This window comes from Crinia signifera, chromosome 1 (assembly GCF_055691185.1).
Source record: "Crinia signifera chromosome 1, ASM5569118v1, whole genome shotgun sequence".
Classification (NCBI taxonomy): Eukaryota; Metazoa; Chordata; class Amphibia; order Anura; family Myobatrachidae; genus Crinia; species Crinia signifera.
In genome coordinates, this window is record NC_139217.1 from 291,768,054 (window position 1) to 291,783,380 (window position 15,327).

The window sequence follows — 15,327 nt, forward strand, 5'->3', positions numbered from 1 at the left end:
TACCATCCACGTGTACTCTGATTGGGAACGGTAAAGTGTGCTAAGTATAGCAAAGCGAACCATGCAGGGTACATTGTACACTAATTGGGGGTCCACGTGCTGTTCAAGTGTCAAGCAAAAAACCTTGAAAAACTCATGTCAACATTTTCATGTGTCTTCCATGCCTACATATTTCTTTTGTCAATATCGACCTTGTGTATGTCGACCTTTAGGTTTACTGACCGTCAACCGTCTGATCCATACCCAAGTTGCATACAACTAATTGGCTATAGCTGCTACCAATCTGAAGACCTTGTGATACAAACTTTATACGTAGGCATAGTTTATATAATTAGTGTCACCTTATAAAAACATTTCATAGAGATGAAAAGAAATGTCAGAAAAAAAAATATTTGATTGAAAGTCTTTGATTAAGGCGAAGAGCAGGCCTTTCAGCTATATTTCTAATATAGACAACATTGGAACATGCCAGATGAAATTACATGGGAGCATGACCCGTAACAATACTGCTGGTTTCCAGTTTATTAGAACCCAAGTAGAATAGAATATCTCATAAAAATATTCTTGCTTTGCAACCACTTGTTTTACATTTCCATGTTATTGCCCCAGATAAAAGGCACAGTATGTTTATTATACATAAAATCACTTATCTCATCCCATATTTATTTACCTACTTATTCTAAACAGCACTATGAATTTTGAGCAGGTCGTCAGAAGCAGTAGGGCTAAATGGCTTACTGTTTAAAATTTGTCTGGATATATGTTTATATAGGAGATGAAGAAGTCCGGGTGTGAGTGAAAGAGACAAGGGAACATGGGCTGTCTAGTGATCCAGCTAGAATCTGGTGTTTTGCAATAAATGAGCTCACCACTTCAAATGATTTAGGCGGAAATTGAGGAAAGAATTTTAGCAGCAATACTATCTAAACCATTGCTTGATGTTCCCTTTCCCAGTCATTCTCATTTATTGGTGTAAACCTGTACATATCTCTTGTGGGTTTTATATTTGTTTGTTTTTTCTTTAGTGTTATTTTATCTGTGTAGTTTGTATTCATGTCTTTTTTTACTTTGTTTATGCAGTACTTATTTGAAATAAATATACTGTACTGGACACTTGTAGCAGCACACTAGATTCTTTCCATCAGAACAGGCTGTTCAAATGGCAGCTTAGAACCGGATGTGGCCTGTAAAGGCAGACTCCTTTATCAAATGCAAGGGACTGTTTACATACAAAAAGTTTCCAAGGGCATTCAGTGGGTAAAATAAATTATTTCTTATATCTAATAATTAAATAACAGTTAAAGTCAGCATAATTCAAATAGAAAACAAGTGTGTATCAAGCCAAATACACCTGATGTTACTGAGAGACCATTATAAAAACAAATTGTACTGTAGCTACATAAAATATCTGTTAAGAATATTCAAACTATTCTTTTTTTGATGGGGCAGTCCTGATGAGGTAAAGAGTCATTATTTTACCCAATGGGTCAATACTATTTAATGATATAATGGGTGCAATTCAATTACTTATTATAAAGAAGGCAATATTGTTTTATTGTATTTAAACTTCTATTTATTAGGGTGCCATCATCTTTAGTGCACCCATGTTGCTCTTGAAGACCAATGATGCCCTTTGGTCCAACATGCAGGGGCGGTGGCTAGACAAGGGTTCTGGGTCTCAGCAGGGCCGAACAGGCCCACAGAGATTGTGGACTTGAATTATACAGTATACATATATTATACTGTTATATATTTTATATATATTTATATAATATATTATATATATTATATTATACTGTTATTTAATTTGGTACATTACCATGCAGGAACTAGCAGTATTGTGGCTGGTCACACCCCCTAAGCGTGGTTGCTCTCTATGTTACACATTCAATTGGGAGGGGGCACTTAGGCAAACCCTTGCTGCATTTAGGGTAAGCACATTACCTTTTTGACTGTGGCAATAGTCAAAATGGAATTTCTGATATCTAAGGTACAGATGATTGGGTGCATCTTCTATTATATTTAATGGAATGCTGTGTATGCCAAATTTGGTAGAAGCTTTTATATTTGCAGGCATGGGCATTCCAATCACAGGCTCCAATTCTTACAGTTATTCCCATCACAATCTTTCCAAAAGCACTGTTCTGTAATACCCCTTTCACACCAGAAATGCAGGGACAAACCCGGAAATTCAGTTCCCGGGACAAGCAGGGACATTCCCGGGTTTGGACCCATTCACACCAGAAATGTCCCTGCATTTTCTGGTGTGTGAAGGGGGTGGGAAGGAGGCCTGCAGGAGGTGGGGAGGAGGCGGGCAGTCGGCGGGATGACGTCAGGCAGTCGGCGGGATGGCGGCGGAGGTGGACAGAAGGTGGGGAGAATACTCACCCCGGCACCCCGGTTGCTGGTCCTCCGCACAGGCCAGGGATCCACACAGGCGGCGGCGCAAATGACGGGACAGGCGGTGGATGAAGATGACGCATCTCTCCGGCGCCCTCACTGCCGCCGGAGAGCTGCGTCATCATCATCCACCGGCTGTCCCGTCATTTGCGCCCACCGCCTGCATTAATTCCCGTCGGACAGGATAGACCCGGCAACCCGGATAGACCCGGCAACCCGGGTAAGTATACCCTACACCTTTCACACAAGCCAGGTCCCCGGGTTGAACCCGGGAACAACCCTGCTACCTAGCAGGGTTGGATTGCCGGCAAATTAGCCCGGTAATTTGTCCCGGGTACCTTTCACACCAGAGGTAGTACCGGGTTGTTCCCTGACTCAACCCGGGAATTTAGGCTGGTGTGAAAAGGGTATAAGTGAGCATTTAAAAGAGTAGAACAGGATTGTGGTTTTCATCATCCAGATGAGGGCATGTGTACAAAAAATAAGTACTTTATCTCCACTTATTTTCTATTTCATCAATGAACCCCAATGCGGCAGATTTTGTTGATTTCATGTGTTCTGTACATTGACCAAGACAAACCGTCTTTGTGATTTGTCACTATCACATCTATAAACACAGCTGTAACCTTTTTAGGAGAAGTGCTGTGCATGTGGTGTCAAATCTTATTTGCTGAAACCTGAATGTGATGAATAGTTTGACCTGCAGGGTCTTGCAAGCATTGCTCACAACCTGCTAAGGCATGACAACTTAAGTTCTTCATACTGCTCATGATTCTGATTATTTACATAACACACAGCTAACACAGAGCATTGAAAAATTCAAGCACACGCCCAGAATTTTACAGTAAACCTAAAGGTGATTTAGGGATACGAATACTTCATTTCTTTTCTTCGGGGAGGCTACAAGATGATGTGTGTTAAAGTCATTATGCGTACACCTGCATTTTGTATAATCTTATACACTAAGGTTACAGGCCTAGTTTAGTATATATATGTATATATATATATATATATATTTATTGAGGGGTTATAAATTACTAAGGCAGTATATATTTTTTTTTTTTATTTAAATTTTATGATCATAGTGCTCTGGCTGCCACAAGAAATTTTGTGTGTTATGATACAATTTAGCATAGTTGTGCTTGGATATATTGATCTCTTTTAAACGGAGTTCAACTGAGTTTCTGGTTCCCCGAAACACTTCTAACCCCAAATGCATCTCCACTTACGTGTTACCATACAGTGAATCAGTATATATATATGTGATTAACTAATGGTAAGCTAATTAAATAAATACAATTGCAATAGGTCTGGATTGATAATTAGACCAAGGAAGGAATTAAAATATGCCTGACCAATTAAACAGTTGAAACTAGAAATGTGCGGTTTGATCCAAACCTAACCCTTCTCCAGAAGTCTGAATCTACTGTACCTGATATTTGGGGATCCAAACCTAACCCACACCCAGTCTGGATCACCTGATAAGACCTGATCTGTACTACTGAGTGCCAATTTGGATCTTCCCGTGGTTCCAAATTTTAGGTTTTGGATTGCAAAACAATTGCATAATTTTGTGTGTTTTATCTGATGTTTTGTTTTGTTGTTGTCCCTTTACCAATAATTATCGATTTTATTTAAAAAACAAACAAACAAACTATTTTTTATCAAATAAAAATCCAAATCTGGGCCAAAACAATTGAGGGTGGTATTGCAAAACAAAACACAAGGGTAAAATTAGAACCAAAACCACATAAATCTAGTTACAAAGTTTGTAAGAAATTGCTGTTGTATACAAATTCAGCAGTTATTTTATTCAAGGAAACCGTTCATGAGATGGAGGTTAACACAACTCACAGAACAGTGTTGGATTTTTTCCTCCTGTAGAGTGATAGCAGGTATGTGCAGATATATTGGTCAAATGGTCTGCTAGATTAGTTTTTTTGCTGGCTGTTTAGCTGTATCCAGGAAGAGAGGACATCAAACCTTGATATGGTTTTGACCAGTAACAGTTTTTAACTATGGGTTGTTTCACAGTTGCACACAAGGAAGTCCCATTGGCATGTGTTCCCTGCCACTAGGACTGCCAGTATGGGCTGCACTAACTAGAGATCTAACTTCCTTTAGAAAGCAACTTTCTGCCTTATCACCTAGACCCAGCCAGGTTCTATGGACTGCAGTCGGTTCAGTCCATAGAAGCCGAGGTTTGAACATGGCACTACTGCTGGTGTAAGAGGAGTATTTATTTGAAAACCTTTAATTTTCTCACACATTCTCACGCTGACTTTTTTTCTATTATTCTGTTTCTTCATTACTTATTTCTTTTTCATTTTGCTGCTGCTGGTTATGAAGAATTCTTAATATAGTTTTTTTTATTTTTTCCAGGATACCTTGAAGACAGTTTTGTAAAGTCTGGAGTTTTCAATGTTTCAGAGCTAGTGCGGGTGTCTAGAAGTAAGTAAATATTGCAGTCTTCCTAAACAGCAAAGCCAAAGTATGTCCTCCTTCCCGCTTGTCTTATGTGCTATAATACATATTTCATCATAGTATAACAAGCTGGGCTCCAAAACATTCCTGGATCATTTTGCTCTGCACTACTTCTGCTCATTTCTGTCATTTCCTTATTTTTTGCTTTTCTATTTTCTCCACTATTCCCCAGCTGTAGTACTCTTCTGCTGTGCTTTTTTCTCTTGCTTTTTTTTCTCTTGCTCCCTGTCCTTTTGCAACAGTATCCTCCTTTTTGTGCTTATTTCCACAATATTAGTGCTCTGCCCCTTAACTGCTCTCTAGTTTGCCTACTTCTGCTACACCTTGTGCTCTTTTCTTCGAAAGTGTGCACAGTGCTTTGCTCCTCTGTATTCCCAGTCGCCCCTTGCCTATGGCAACATTTTGTCTGGTGCCCCACCCCTGCCTTCCATTTGAGAACACATAAAATAATGACATCAAGGAAGGGGTGTGCTCCTATGGAAGGGTGTGGCCGTGTGGTTTAGCATTTTTCTACACCTACCAAAACATTTCACACAGCACTGTGTGAGTGTGTAAGTTCTTTGGCAGGTGAGCTTTAAACCAGGAAGCATGTTTTTTATGATGTAATAGCAGTTGCCAGGTTCTCAAGAGTCTGGGTGATAGAGTAGGATTTGCTGTGAAATGGGGTCCCTTGATGTTGGGCTTCATGCATCGAACAATCCATTTAGCAAAACCCCATTATTTAGCTGCACTATTACTACAATTTTATCCTTATAGTCATTATAGCACTTTTTTCCCGGCCTGGAAAATTAACCGTTTTTCGGCCAATAAAACATGGGATCCGTGATAAGTTCCAGGACTCATGTGCTATTGCAGCACTGAGTTCTGGATATTGGGGCATGCAAAGCATAGTCCACAGTAAGTGCCGCTATCGGGGTAAATTGGATACCCCAAGGGAATCCGTTATCTGGGAATTAGTAGTAATTTACCTGGTATCCCACATAATGTTCACTTAGTCAAATATGTACTGATGTTTTATGTCTCTCTCTTACTATGGAAGCTTGCTACACCATTGCTATCATTGTTGGATGAGTTGCTGATTCTTTGCAGCTGCTACAATCAACTCACTTGTAACTTTGCTGTGAGCAACCTGGTAGAGCAAGGCAGATTTTGTAAACAAATGTAATGACCAATATATTATATGAGCATCTCTAGTAATCTTGTAGTGAAGCTGGTGGATTTTTTTTGTACTTCATTGATCATAATGGATGAGTGAACTTTAGTTCTAGCTTTTATATGGAACAGGTTGTTTGTCGAGGGTACGCAATTCTGATAATACAAACTACCAGTCTTCTAGTTCCACATTTACTTTGCATTCTATTGAGATTAATCTAAACGAAAATTCATCAGGGTTTATTTCAAAGATTGGAGTTCTATTGAATATGGGACGTTGCCCATAGCAAACCAATCAGAATCTACTTCTTATTTATTTGGCACCTCCTAGAAGATAATAGATTGGTTGCCCATAGCAACATTCCATCTTCAGTATCCATCTTTGTAAATAAACCCCATCATGTCAATACAAAAATACTTCTAAATGTTCCCATACTTTCACAGCATTAGTAATACCTCACTTGCTTTCATATCACTTAAGATGTTTTGCATTGCATTTACATCAGCTATGTTGTCATGCTTAGCTGTCACCCAGCTGTCTAAAATATCCATCAGTAAATTGAAAGACAGGAATAGAAAAACAAAATGTTAATGTATTATGCGAGTCATAATGTTATACATACATGGCTGATTTTATTAATAGCTCTTGTATTGAAGAAAGTTTAGTATTTTTGGGTGTAGGTCTAGGTCTTAGTTTTTTTTCATTCTTGCAGGGTAAGGCATCAAGCTGTCATGATATTTTTACAGCATATCACTAGTTGGAGAGCTTAATCTAGGAAAGCTACAGCAACAATTCTGTGCTCTGTCATGTAAAGTTTAAAAGACCATTGCTTGCTGTCCATTAAAATCTAGTGATACATGATAAATTTCCTTCACACTGACTGACCTCCCCCCAGCTGTCATGCATAAGGAAATGACATCATCTTCATGGCAGGAAGGCAGTCTGGACAAATTGAAAGAGAATTCCTAACAGTAGTGATATTGATAAGAAATGCTGTCCATTGTGTTAACTGCTATCTACATTATGGAAAGAAAACAATATCACCTAAATGAAAATATTGATATGTATATTTTTATCTTGAAATGTCTGCAAAAATAAATCATAGCAATCTTTACATTACTTATACATTAAGGATATAGGTTATATGCTCTTTTCATAATTATTGTATCTGTATTTATTATGATATTGTTGATGTTCCCTTTTCTATTGTCTAAAGGACCATACACACTGGGCGATTTTGAGGTGAAAACAGCTTAGTTTTGTCATTTGCTTTCAGATCACAAGCCGCCCAGTGTGTAGGGGCAGGCAATTAGCGGTGAGCACTGTTGCGCACTCTTGCATCATTGCCGGTGGCCATTGTTCGTCTGCTGGGTTTACCAGCAGACTGAAGGCTTCCCATAGCATCCTGCAGTGCAGAGGGAAATTGTGCAGTGTGTCTTCACTGAGCGATTTTCAGCCCGGCAATTTCAGAGAAAAGGCTAATGAGCACCTATGTCTTTCTCCATGTTCTCTAGTATATCTCCACCTGCCTCATGAATTCCTGTCTCCCGGTTCATTGGTCCTGCCCCTTTTTAGCACTATTCTGCTACGCACATTTTCCCCGCTCTTTCAGGGCTCCTTAGTGAATGCCATGCTGCAAGCTTTTTGGGGAGGTCAGGGGGTTTATTTCAGAACAGAGTGGAACGTCGCTACATTTCTTGAGCAAGCTGAATCCAGCATCTGTGTCATCAGATGCAACTACACTGACCTTGGCATCTGGACACTATGAGCACCTGTTCACTGGCCCTACATGATGGTTAGAGTGGGGTTCCAATGCTGCATCTTCGGACACCTCCTGCTGCATTAACATTAACAGATCCACTGCTGCCGAAGTCACAGGCGCGATCCCACCATCACCCACCTCTGAATCAGGCCCTCGGTTTTATGAAAGAGCTTTTAAACTAATACATTCAGTTGTAAACTTGTCAGTATATGTAGAGAATTGTTGTGCCTCTGTTATATTGCACACAGTGTTAACACATTAAGATGACATGTAAAGAATTCAAATAAAATAGATACCTAGCACTATTGCAGCTGTATGTTGGGAAAAGTATCCAGAGACATAAGGCAAGTTGTGGCTTCAGATTTATAATAGAAGGGTACTGCCTCATTAGTACCCACCTCATTGTGACAGTTGTACATCGTACTTATCTAATAATAGAATCAGAATTGTGGTTGTGGCGGGCTTCTTTCATCTGGCATTTGTTTAACCTCCAGTTTAGTGTGCCTCAAACCACAAGAGACCATGGTGTGCTTTACCAGTCGCTAGCAGTAAACTATCACGCCCACGGCATGCCATGCTTGAAGTACATATGCTTCAAAACACTGCTGCTTTGGCTTGTTTGTAACACACATGAAAAGCTTTATTCACACTATGTGTTTCTCCAGGGACCTTGTTTACTGTTGGTCCCTATTAAACAGGGGATTAAAATAGTTTGCGGGTATTAAGCTATTTGAGCTGGCAGCTGTGTTCTTCTCTCAGGTATAAGGACAGCTTTTAATAGGCATTACTGAAAAAGATATAAGAGAAAAGCACTCTGCAGCTCGTCCAAATATGCAAAGAATCCACCTCTGTCATCAACATCTCTCTTTCCAACAGGGCTAATTGAAAAGACTATCTGCATGAAGTGAGTTTATGGGGCCCCCAGATCTGACCCCGCAGCACTGATTGATGTCCCACATGCAGAAAATACTGTAGCAAGGAAACATTGTTCACTGAGTGAAAGGGAGCCAGCGGTCACATCCAATTAATGATTCATCAAGAAATAATTGCACTATGCATAAATTAGGGACACCATCATCTTTAAAACAAAGGATGAATGATTTGAACCCTGTTCCCAAGGTCTCTAATGATACAAAGTGCCACTTGGCGCATAAGGCATTTGTATACAATGCAGGTTCTTACTAGCTGGCCTGAAATACCATTGGCTGTACCTAATGGTAGCTTGACATGTAAAGTAGGATTTGGCACAATGGTCTACCAGCCTGCTTTTACCTGATCTCTCTTAAAAATATTAAATACTATATATTGTATATATTATTAAATGGTATATGCTCATACATATGCGATTAGTATAATTGCAGTGTGTGGCGGAATGTACCGCAAATACTCAGTACGTCCAGATTGGCTAGTACTTCATTTCTTTCCTCTTCATCACTCTCCAAGGCATAGTTTATCTGCCATTGTACTGTATATTTGAAAAAAGAAATATGCACCCAATTCCTTTTATTTTATCATTATATCACATCAGATGAGACATGAAATACAGGAGCATATTTAGGAAGCTTGGTGAAGTGATAATGTGGAAGATGAAAACTTATCAGCCAGTCATCTCCCAACTATCAAGCTACAGACTGGGTTTGAAAAATGACAGCTAGGAGCTGATTGGCCAATGGGTAACCACCTTCCACTTTATCACTTCAATAGGGTTAATAAAACTTACCCACAGTTATAATGTGCTTGTCCAGGTAAAAAATTTTGACTTGTTCTATGAGTAACCAGATGGTTTTTTTTTTTCTAGCACCAATCACGCAAGGCTCTGGAGTGAATTTTCCAATTGGAGAGCCACTAAGCCAGCCATACTATCACGACATGAACTCAGCGGTCAGCTTACAGAGGTCACTTTCCTCTCCACCAAGCAGGTAACTAGAACTGTCTGGAAACAAAAGGCATTCTAACCTAAGATAAACTACATCCATGCTATATATACCGTAAGAAACTGTTGTTAATAATAATAATAATAATATACATTTATGCTATATTTAAAAATGGTATTCAAGACAGCAAGCCCAGTGTATATGTATATGTTCATATGTGTTAGAAACTGGGCATTTAAAGATTTAAAGAAACAAATGCTTACACACATGCCTTGAGTGAAATCAGTGTAAACACATGACTTAGGTGACATTCATAAAGAGCAGGCAGTGCATGATCATAGATTAGGTGCACTAAGTGGATTGCGCACCCGAGAACCCATTAGTAATCTTGTCAATACAATCTCTGGCTGAATAGTTTTTCTAAATATTAAACAACATCAGTATAACAGAAATGTATGAACATGAATGTTGCATTTAAACAAGGAGTATCTTCATGATGATGGTGTTCCCATGAAAATGCTAGGTGTTCCCATGGAAATTAAGCAGTGACTCGGCTGCCAGGGGCGGGCAGCTGACATCACCGGATGCCAGCTGCCCGCCCTCTTCCCGTACAAGGAACACGCCAAGCTTATTCACCAGTGAGTGTCTTAGTTTTGCTTGTATTTTCCAAACAATTCAATGGTCGACGACTATTGAATGATTTGGCCCCCCCGCACCCAAGGCTGCGAATGGATATTTATGCAAAACATCCATTCGCAGCCGCGCTGGGGACTCGGTGAGCGAGGAGGGGTGCAGGCGGCTGTGCGAGCGGCGAAATTTGCAGCCTTGCGTGTGGACCAGAATAAGGTCCTTAGTTTCCAATTGCAATCAGATCAGATCAAAATGAATAGACTGTTGTTAATAACAGAAAGGAAAAATAAAAAAAAACCTACCATTAAATAATTTGGCTGTGTCCACGTTATTACAGTTGGAAAAAAAGAGAATGTTTCATATGGTGAAACTATACAATTTATGTTCTCTAAAATATATATGTAAGTCAGATGCACATTCCAAGAAAATACTTTATTTTGTGGGGGAGAAGACATACTTATGTGTGGGTAAGATAAGACTGAAAGGTACAAAAACCACATTAAGCCACATTCTTTCCCCGGCCATTAGTTGGGCAGAGCTATTGACACTAATATCATTATTTACTTGTTAAAGAGGCCCAGCAGGCACTATTCTCATTCCCATACCATGAGCAGATAGCATTATTTGTGCTGTTTAAAATACTATTTAAATCTAATAATCATACTATTAAATCTAATACTAATAGTGGCAGTACTAATGAAGCACATTCAGTTATGGGGATCAATCATCTGTCGTAAGTGGGCAAATGTCATCATATATCCGAAACAGTATTTTGACTGCAGCAAGCCTTCCTGAGAACTCACCTTGCATACAGAGATCATCACTATGGCCCAGTACTCAACATTTTTAAATTTTTTCCAAAAACAGCATACCCAACTTTAATGAAAGGCTGTGTATATCAAAATTAAATGAGATGTTAACATTTAATATTAATCTAATATAAAGCTAAAATACAACTTATCTCTCGCATATCTTCAATTTTGGCATATTTGTTGTTTGACACATTTATGTTCACGTCACAGTATCATTTCAATGCATCTAAAAGGGTCACATTGACTTTTCAGGTTAATCTCATATGCACAAGACTCTTTCTGATTATACCACGTCAAGTGAGCGATCGTATTCTCAAGTTTGAAAAACATATAGAGTACTTCACACAATTACATTTATTTTCTTTCTCTTTTTTTTTTTAAACAGTAAAAGACCCAAGACCATTTCTATAGATGAGAACATGGAGCCAAGTCCAACTGGGGACTTTTACCCTTCGCCGAATTCACCAGCAACGGGAAGTCGGACATGGCATGATAGAGATCAAGGTATGAGAATATGCTTTTAATCAAAGTATATATTCATAACACCATCTATGTTTTTAGTTATGATTTGCCTGTGAGCAATAGATTTCTTGGAAGTTCAACTTGTCTATTGGCATGTAAGTGAGACAATTCTACCGAGCTGAGCAACATCAAAGGAAAACAATAAGCCATAGAATGAATGAAACATGTTAATTAAGCAGTCCATACCTGTATATACATTTAGTCAAATTAAAGTTAATCATTCTTTATCTCCTGATTACTTGCATGATTGCAGGTAGGTTAAAAATGTTCTTGTGCATAGAAGTGCAGAGGAAAACATGACATGGTTGTAGTACCGTAATTGGACGATATGTACAGCCTATCAACACTTCTCCAAAAATTGAATTCCCACCCTAGGTATTTCCTTTCAAATTTTGTGATTTGTTTATAGGCATGATTAACATGTATACTTGTACAATATTCCTCACCTTTGTTGATATTTTAAAATACATACATTAAATGTGACATACAGTACTCATTTGGTCTATTTTCTAAACAAACCCCTGCCAATGTGCATTAATATACTAGCTACACTTTGTACTAAAGTATATCTAGCACATACCTAAACTACAGAAATACTGATCTGCCTTCTGAAATGGCATTCTCACTTATTGGTGAGGGGTTGCCATATTTTTATGTCTGCAGGCTGCAGAATTTTTTGATACACTCTAATAAACATATTGGGGCAGATGTATTAAGCCTGAAGAAGAGATAAACTGGAGATAAAGTCGAGATAACGTGAAAGGAGATAAAGCACCAGCCAATCAACTCCCAACTGTCATTTTCAAACACAGTTCATTGGCTGGTGCTTTATCTCCTTTCACTTTATCTCTACTTTATCTACAGTTTATCTCTTCTCCAGGCTTAGTGCATCTGCCCCATTGTGTCTAGCACACAATTAGGCAGGGTTTGTGCTTAGAGAAGAGTCCAAATGGAGATATAACATTTATCTAATACAAATAAAAATCACACAGGTTGAAATACTCTTTACTTTAAGTACAAGATGTAGTTAGATGGTTTTATATAAACAGCAAAAGAGGCATGTTTATGATACAGAAGAAGCGCCTCTCAGCCAGCACGCAGCCCCATCAACATGGCGGCAGACAGCACTTTCCCTACCCTCCGCTTCAGGGAGACAGGCAGGGTTAGGGGGGTGCTGGGGGACTCAGAGGAGCTGCAGGGGGCGGCAGAGGGCTCCGTCGGAACAGGGAGCACGAGCATCTTATGCGAGCATGCCCCTTCAAAAGGATGGCGTCGGCTGGCGGTTCTAACCAAAAAGGATTATAGTTTTTGGGAGGTGGTGTGGGGGGTCCCTATTACTGTCTCTGGCTCTGCCTAATAAGGGGAGGGGAGGTGGGATTTGGTGGCAGAGGGAAATGAGTTCCTCTACCTAAACAAAATGCAACACAGTAGTATCTTGTTGAGCCCCTTGACCTGTTAGGCGATACTACACAAGTGGTGCAGAGCTAACTATAAAACATAGGTGTAAAAATGTTACGTACTGTATAACTACAACATTTTGTGGGTATTAGTTTTTTTCTTTATTCGACAACAACAGCGGGATGTAATTCAGTCCAAATTTGCCGGATGTGCAGGATGCTGGCCGGACTCAGACATTTACAGATGGAGCCTTGCTCATCTGGCTTTCGGCGAATGACAATCTTTAGTGCATGAAGCGCGTGTGCGTTTGAGATGCTTGTGTACCCCATTCGCGGGAAATGGTCTCACACACTCGCGCATCTTTGTCCTGGCAAGCAGCGCGCCACCACAGGTCGTCTTGGTGTGCTGGCGCTACAGATGAGCAGGGCTCCATCTGTACATGGCAAAACCATGTAAATGACTGCTGCTTTAACAAACCTTAGAATATGGCTGGCATCCCACCCTCTGGCAAACTCGGACTGTATTACATCAAGCCACATATGGTGTATTTGTCTTCCTGTGTGGACTATCAGAGGAGATGCCTCAGGATGACTGACACTTTTCACATGTCATGCCTTATATTGTTCCTTAATTAATATTTGAGGAACGATGTTGCTTTATAAAACCAATAAGCATGTTTTTATTTGTTAGACAGCCTGGAGAAAGAGAGGTGAGAAAAACAATGCATTCCTCTCAGCAAAGCTCTCTTTTTATGGCATTAATGACACCATTAAAGTAATCTCTTGACTTTAATAGGTTCTTTTTTTGTAGCCGTTATTTAATTGTAATATCCATTTAGTATTATCATAACTGTTTCTGGGAGGTTAGGACATGCATAACAAATGCTTTAAGTACTTCATTAGGGCCCATCTTTCAAACCTTGACAGCGGCATAAAGTATCCTGCTTGCTAAACTTACGCTTAAGTACTGCATACTGTGGTTTTGGATAATGCTTATTAGAATTATTATCCAGTGTTTATAACTGACAGCCGTTTATACAGAGCCGAACAGTCACAAATTACCTACAGTGTAAACCAAAAAACAAAACTGTGATAGGTCACCTGCCCACAAGAGGTCGTAATCTAGTCTCCAGGTCACTGATAAGCTGACAAACAGTATACTGTAACAATTGGACATATTCTATGATGAAAGATAACCCTTTGTTTGCTTATGTTGCTCTCAGGCAACATGTATTTCATATTATAGGTATGGTTTAGCAGGCGTTTCCATGAAAATGCTGGACGTTCCCATGGTAATCGCCGGGTGACGTGGGTGGGCAACTGACATCACCGAATGTCAGCTGCCCTCCCATTTCAGTCTAAAAGTGCACGCATATATAAGTGACCTGAGAGTCACTTTATATATGCGTGCACGAACCACCTCTTTCGATGGTCGGCGACTATCGAAAGATGTGGGTGTTCCCCGCAGCCTGCGATTGGATGTTTATGTGCCTGCGAGCAGAGGCTGCAAATGGGTGGCGGCGAGGCCACCATTGGCAAGGTGGGGTTTGGTGGACTCTCAATGCTGCAAATTCACCAGCATAACCCCCATAGTTTGGACATGCCTGATATAACAATAACAACAGCTCTCGCTCCAAAGCCCCAGGACGCTGGGCTTGGAACATACAGAAATGCTGTAAAAACGGGGTTTTGATGCATTTTTTGCCTTTAGTACATCCTTACCATTGTCATGTAAGTTGTCATCTTTTTCCCCATAAGCAAAAAGATTATGGCCTCAGTTTTTTTAACATAATATTGTCCACAGCTAGAATTTGCTCAATTCTAAAATGGATTACATCGAATGGTATATTTGTTATTTTATTGAAAAAAGAGAAGAAATAATGAACAGTCCTTAGTTTAGATTTGGATTGTATTTTTTGGGAGTTATTATTTTTGCAGGCATATCAGGACATCCCAGCATAGGCTACAAAGTATAGGCCCTTATTCTGGTTGGTGCGGCCAGAGCCGCACACGGGGCTCCGGCCGCACAAACCAATCCCCGCCCACGATACGGATCGCCACGGCCGTCCGTACACGGACGGCTGGCGATCCGCAAGAAAATGGTGGGGCGTACGCCTCCACCATGGTGGGAGCTGCCCCCTGCATTCGATGGTCGTCGACCATCGAAGGCAGGGCCGCACGCCCCACCAGGTCCCGCAAGCTGAGACCACACGGACAATCGTCCGTGTGATAGCTTGTATGGGGCCGGAGAACTGACATCCGGCGACGTCAGCTTTCCGCCCCCATCACTGGC

General features: G+C 40.1%; 1 protein-coding gene across 8 annotated transcripts in view; it reads left to right on the plus strand.

Moving 5' to 3' along the window:
* NFIB (nuclear factor I B) overlaps positions 1-15,327 on the plus strand; it is a 370,296-nt gene that overhangs the window by 279,857 nt on the left and 75,112 nt on the right. For 7 of the 8 annotated variants that reach the window (XM_083185919.1, XM_083185927.1, XM_083185924.1 and 4 more), the window contains exons 4-6: positions 4,783-4,851; positions 9,598-9,718; positions 11,501-11,619. In XM_083185919.1, the coding sequence (XP_083042045.1) occupies positions 4,783-4,851; positions 9,598-9,718; positions 11,501-11,619 (309 nt within the window). The remainder of the gene's footprint in view (positions 1-4,782; positions 4,852-9,597; positions 9,719-11,500; positions 11,620-15,327) is intronic. The other variant, XM_083185921.1, reaches the window with a different exon arrangement.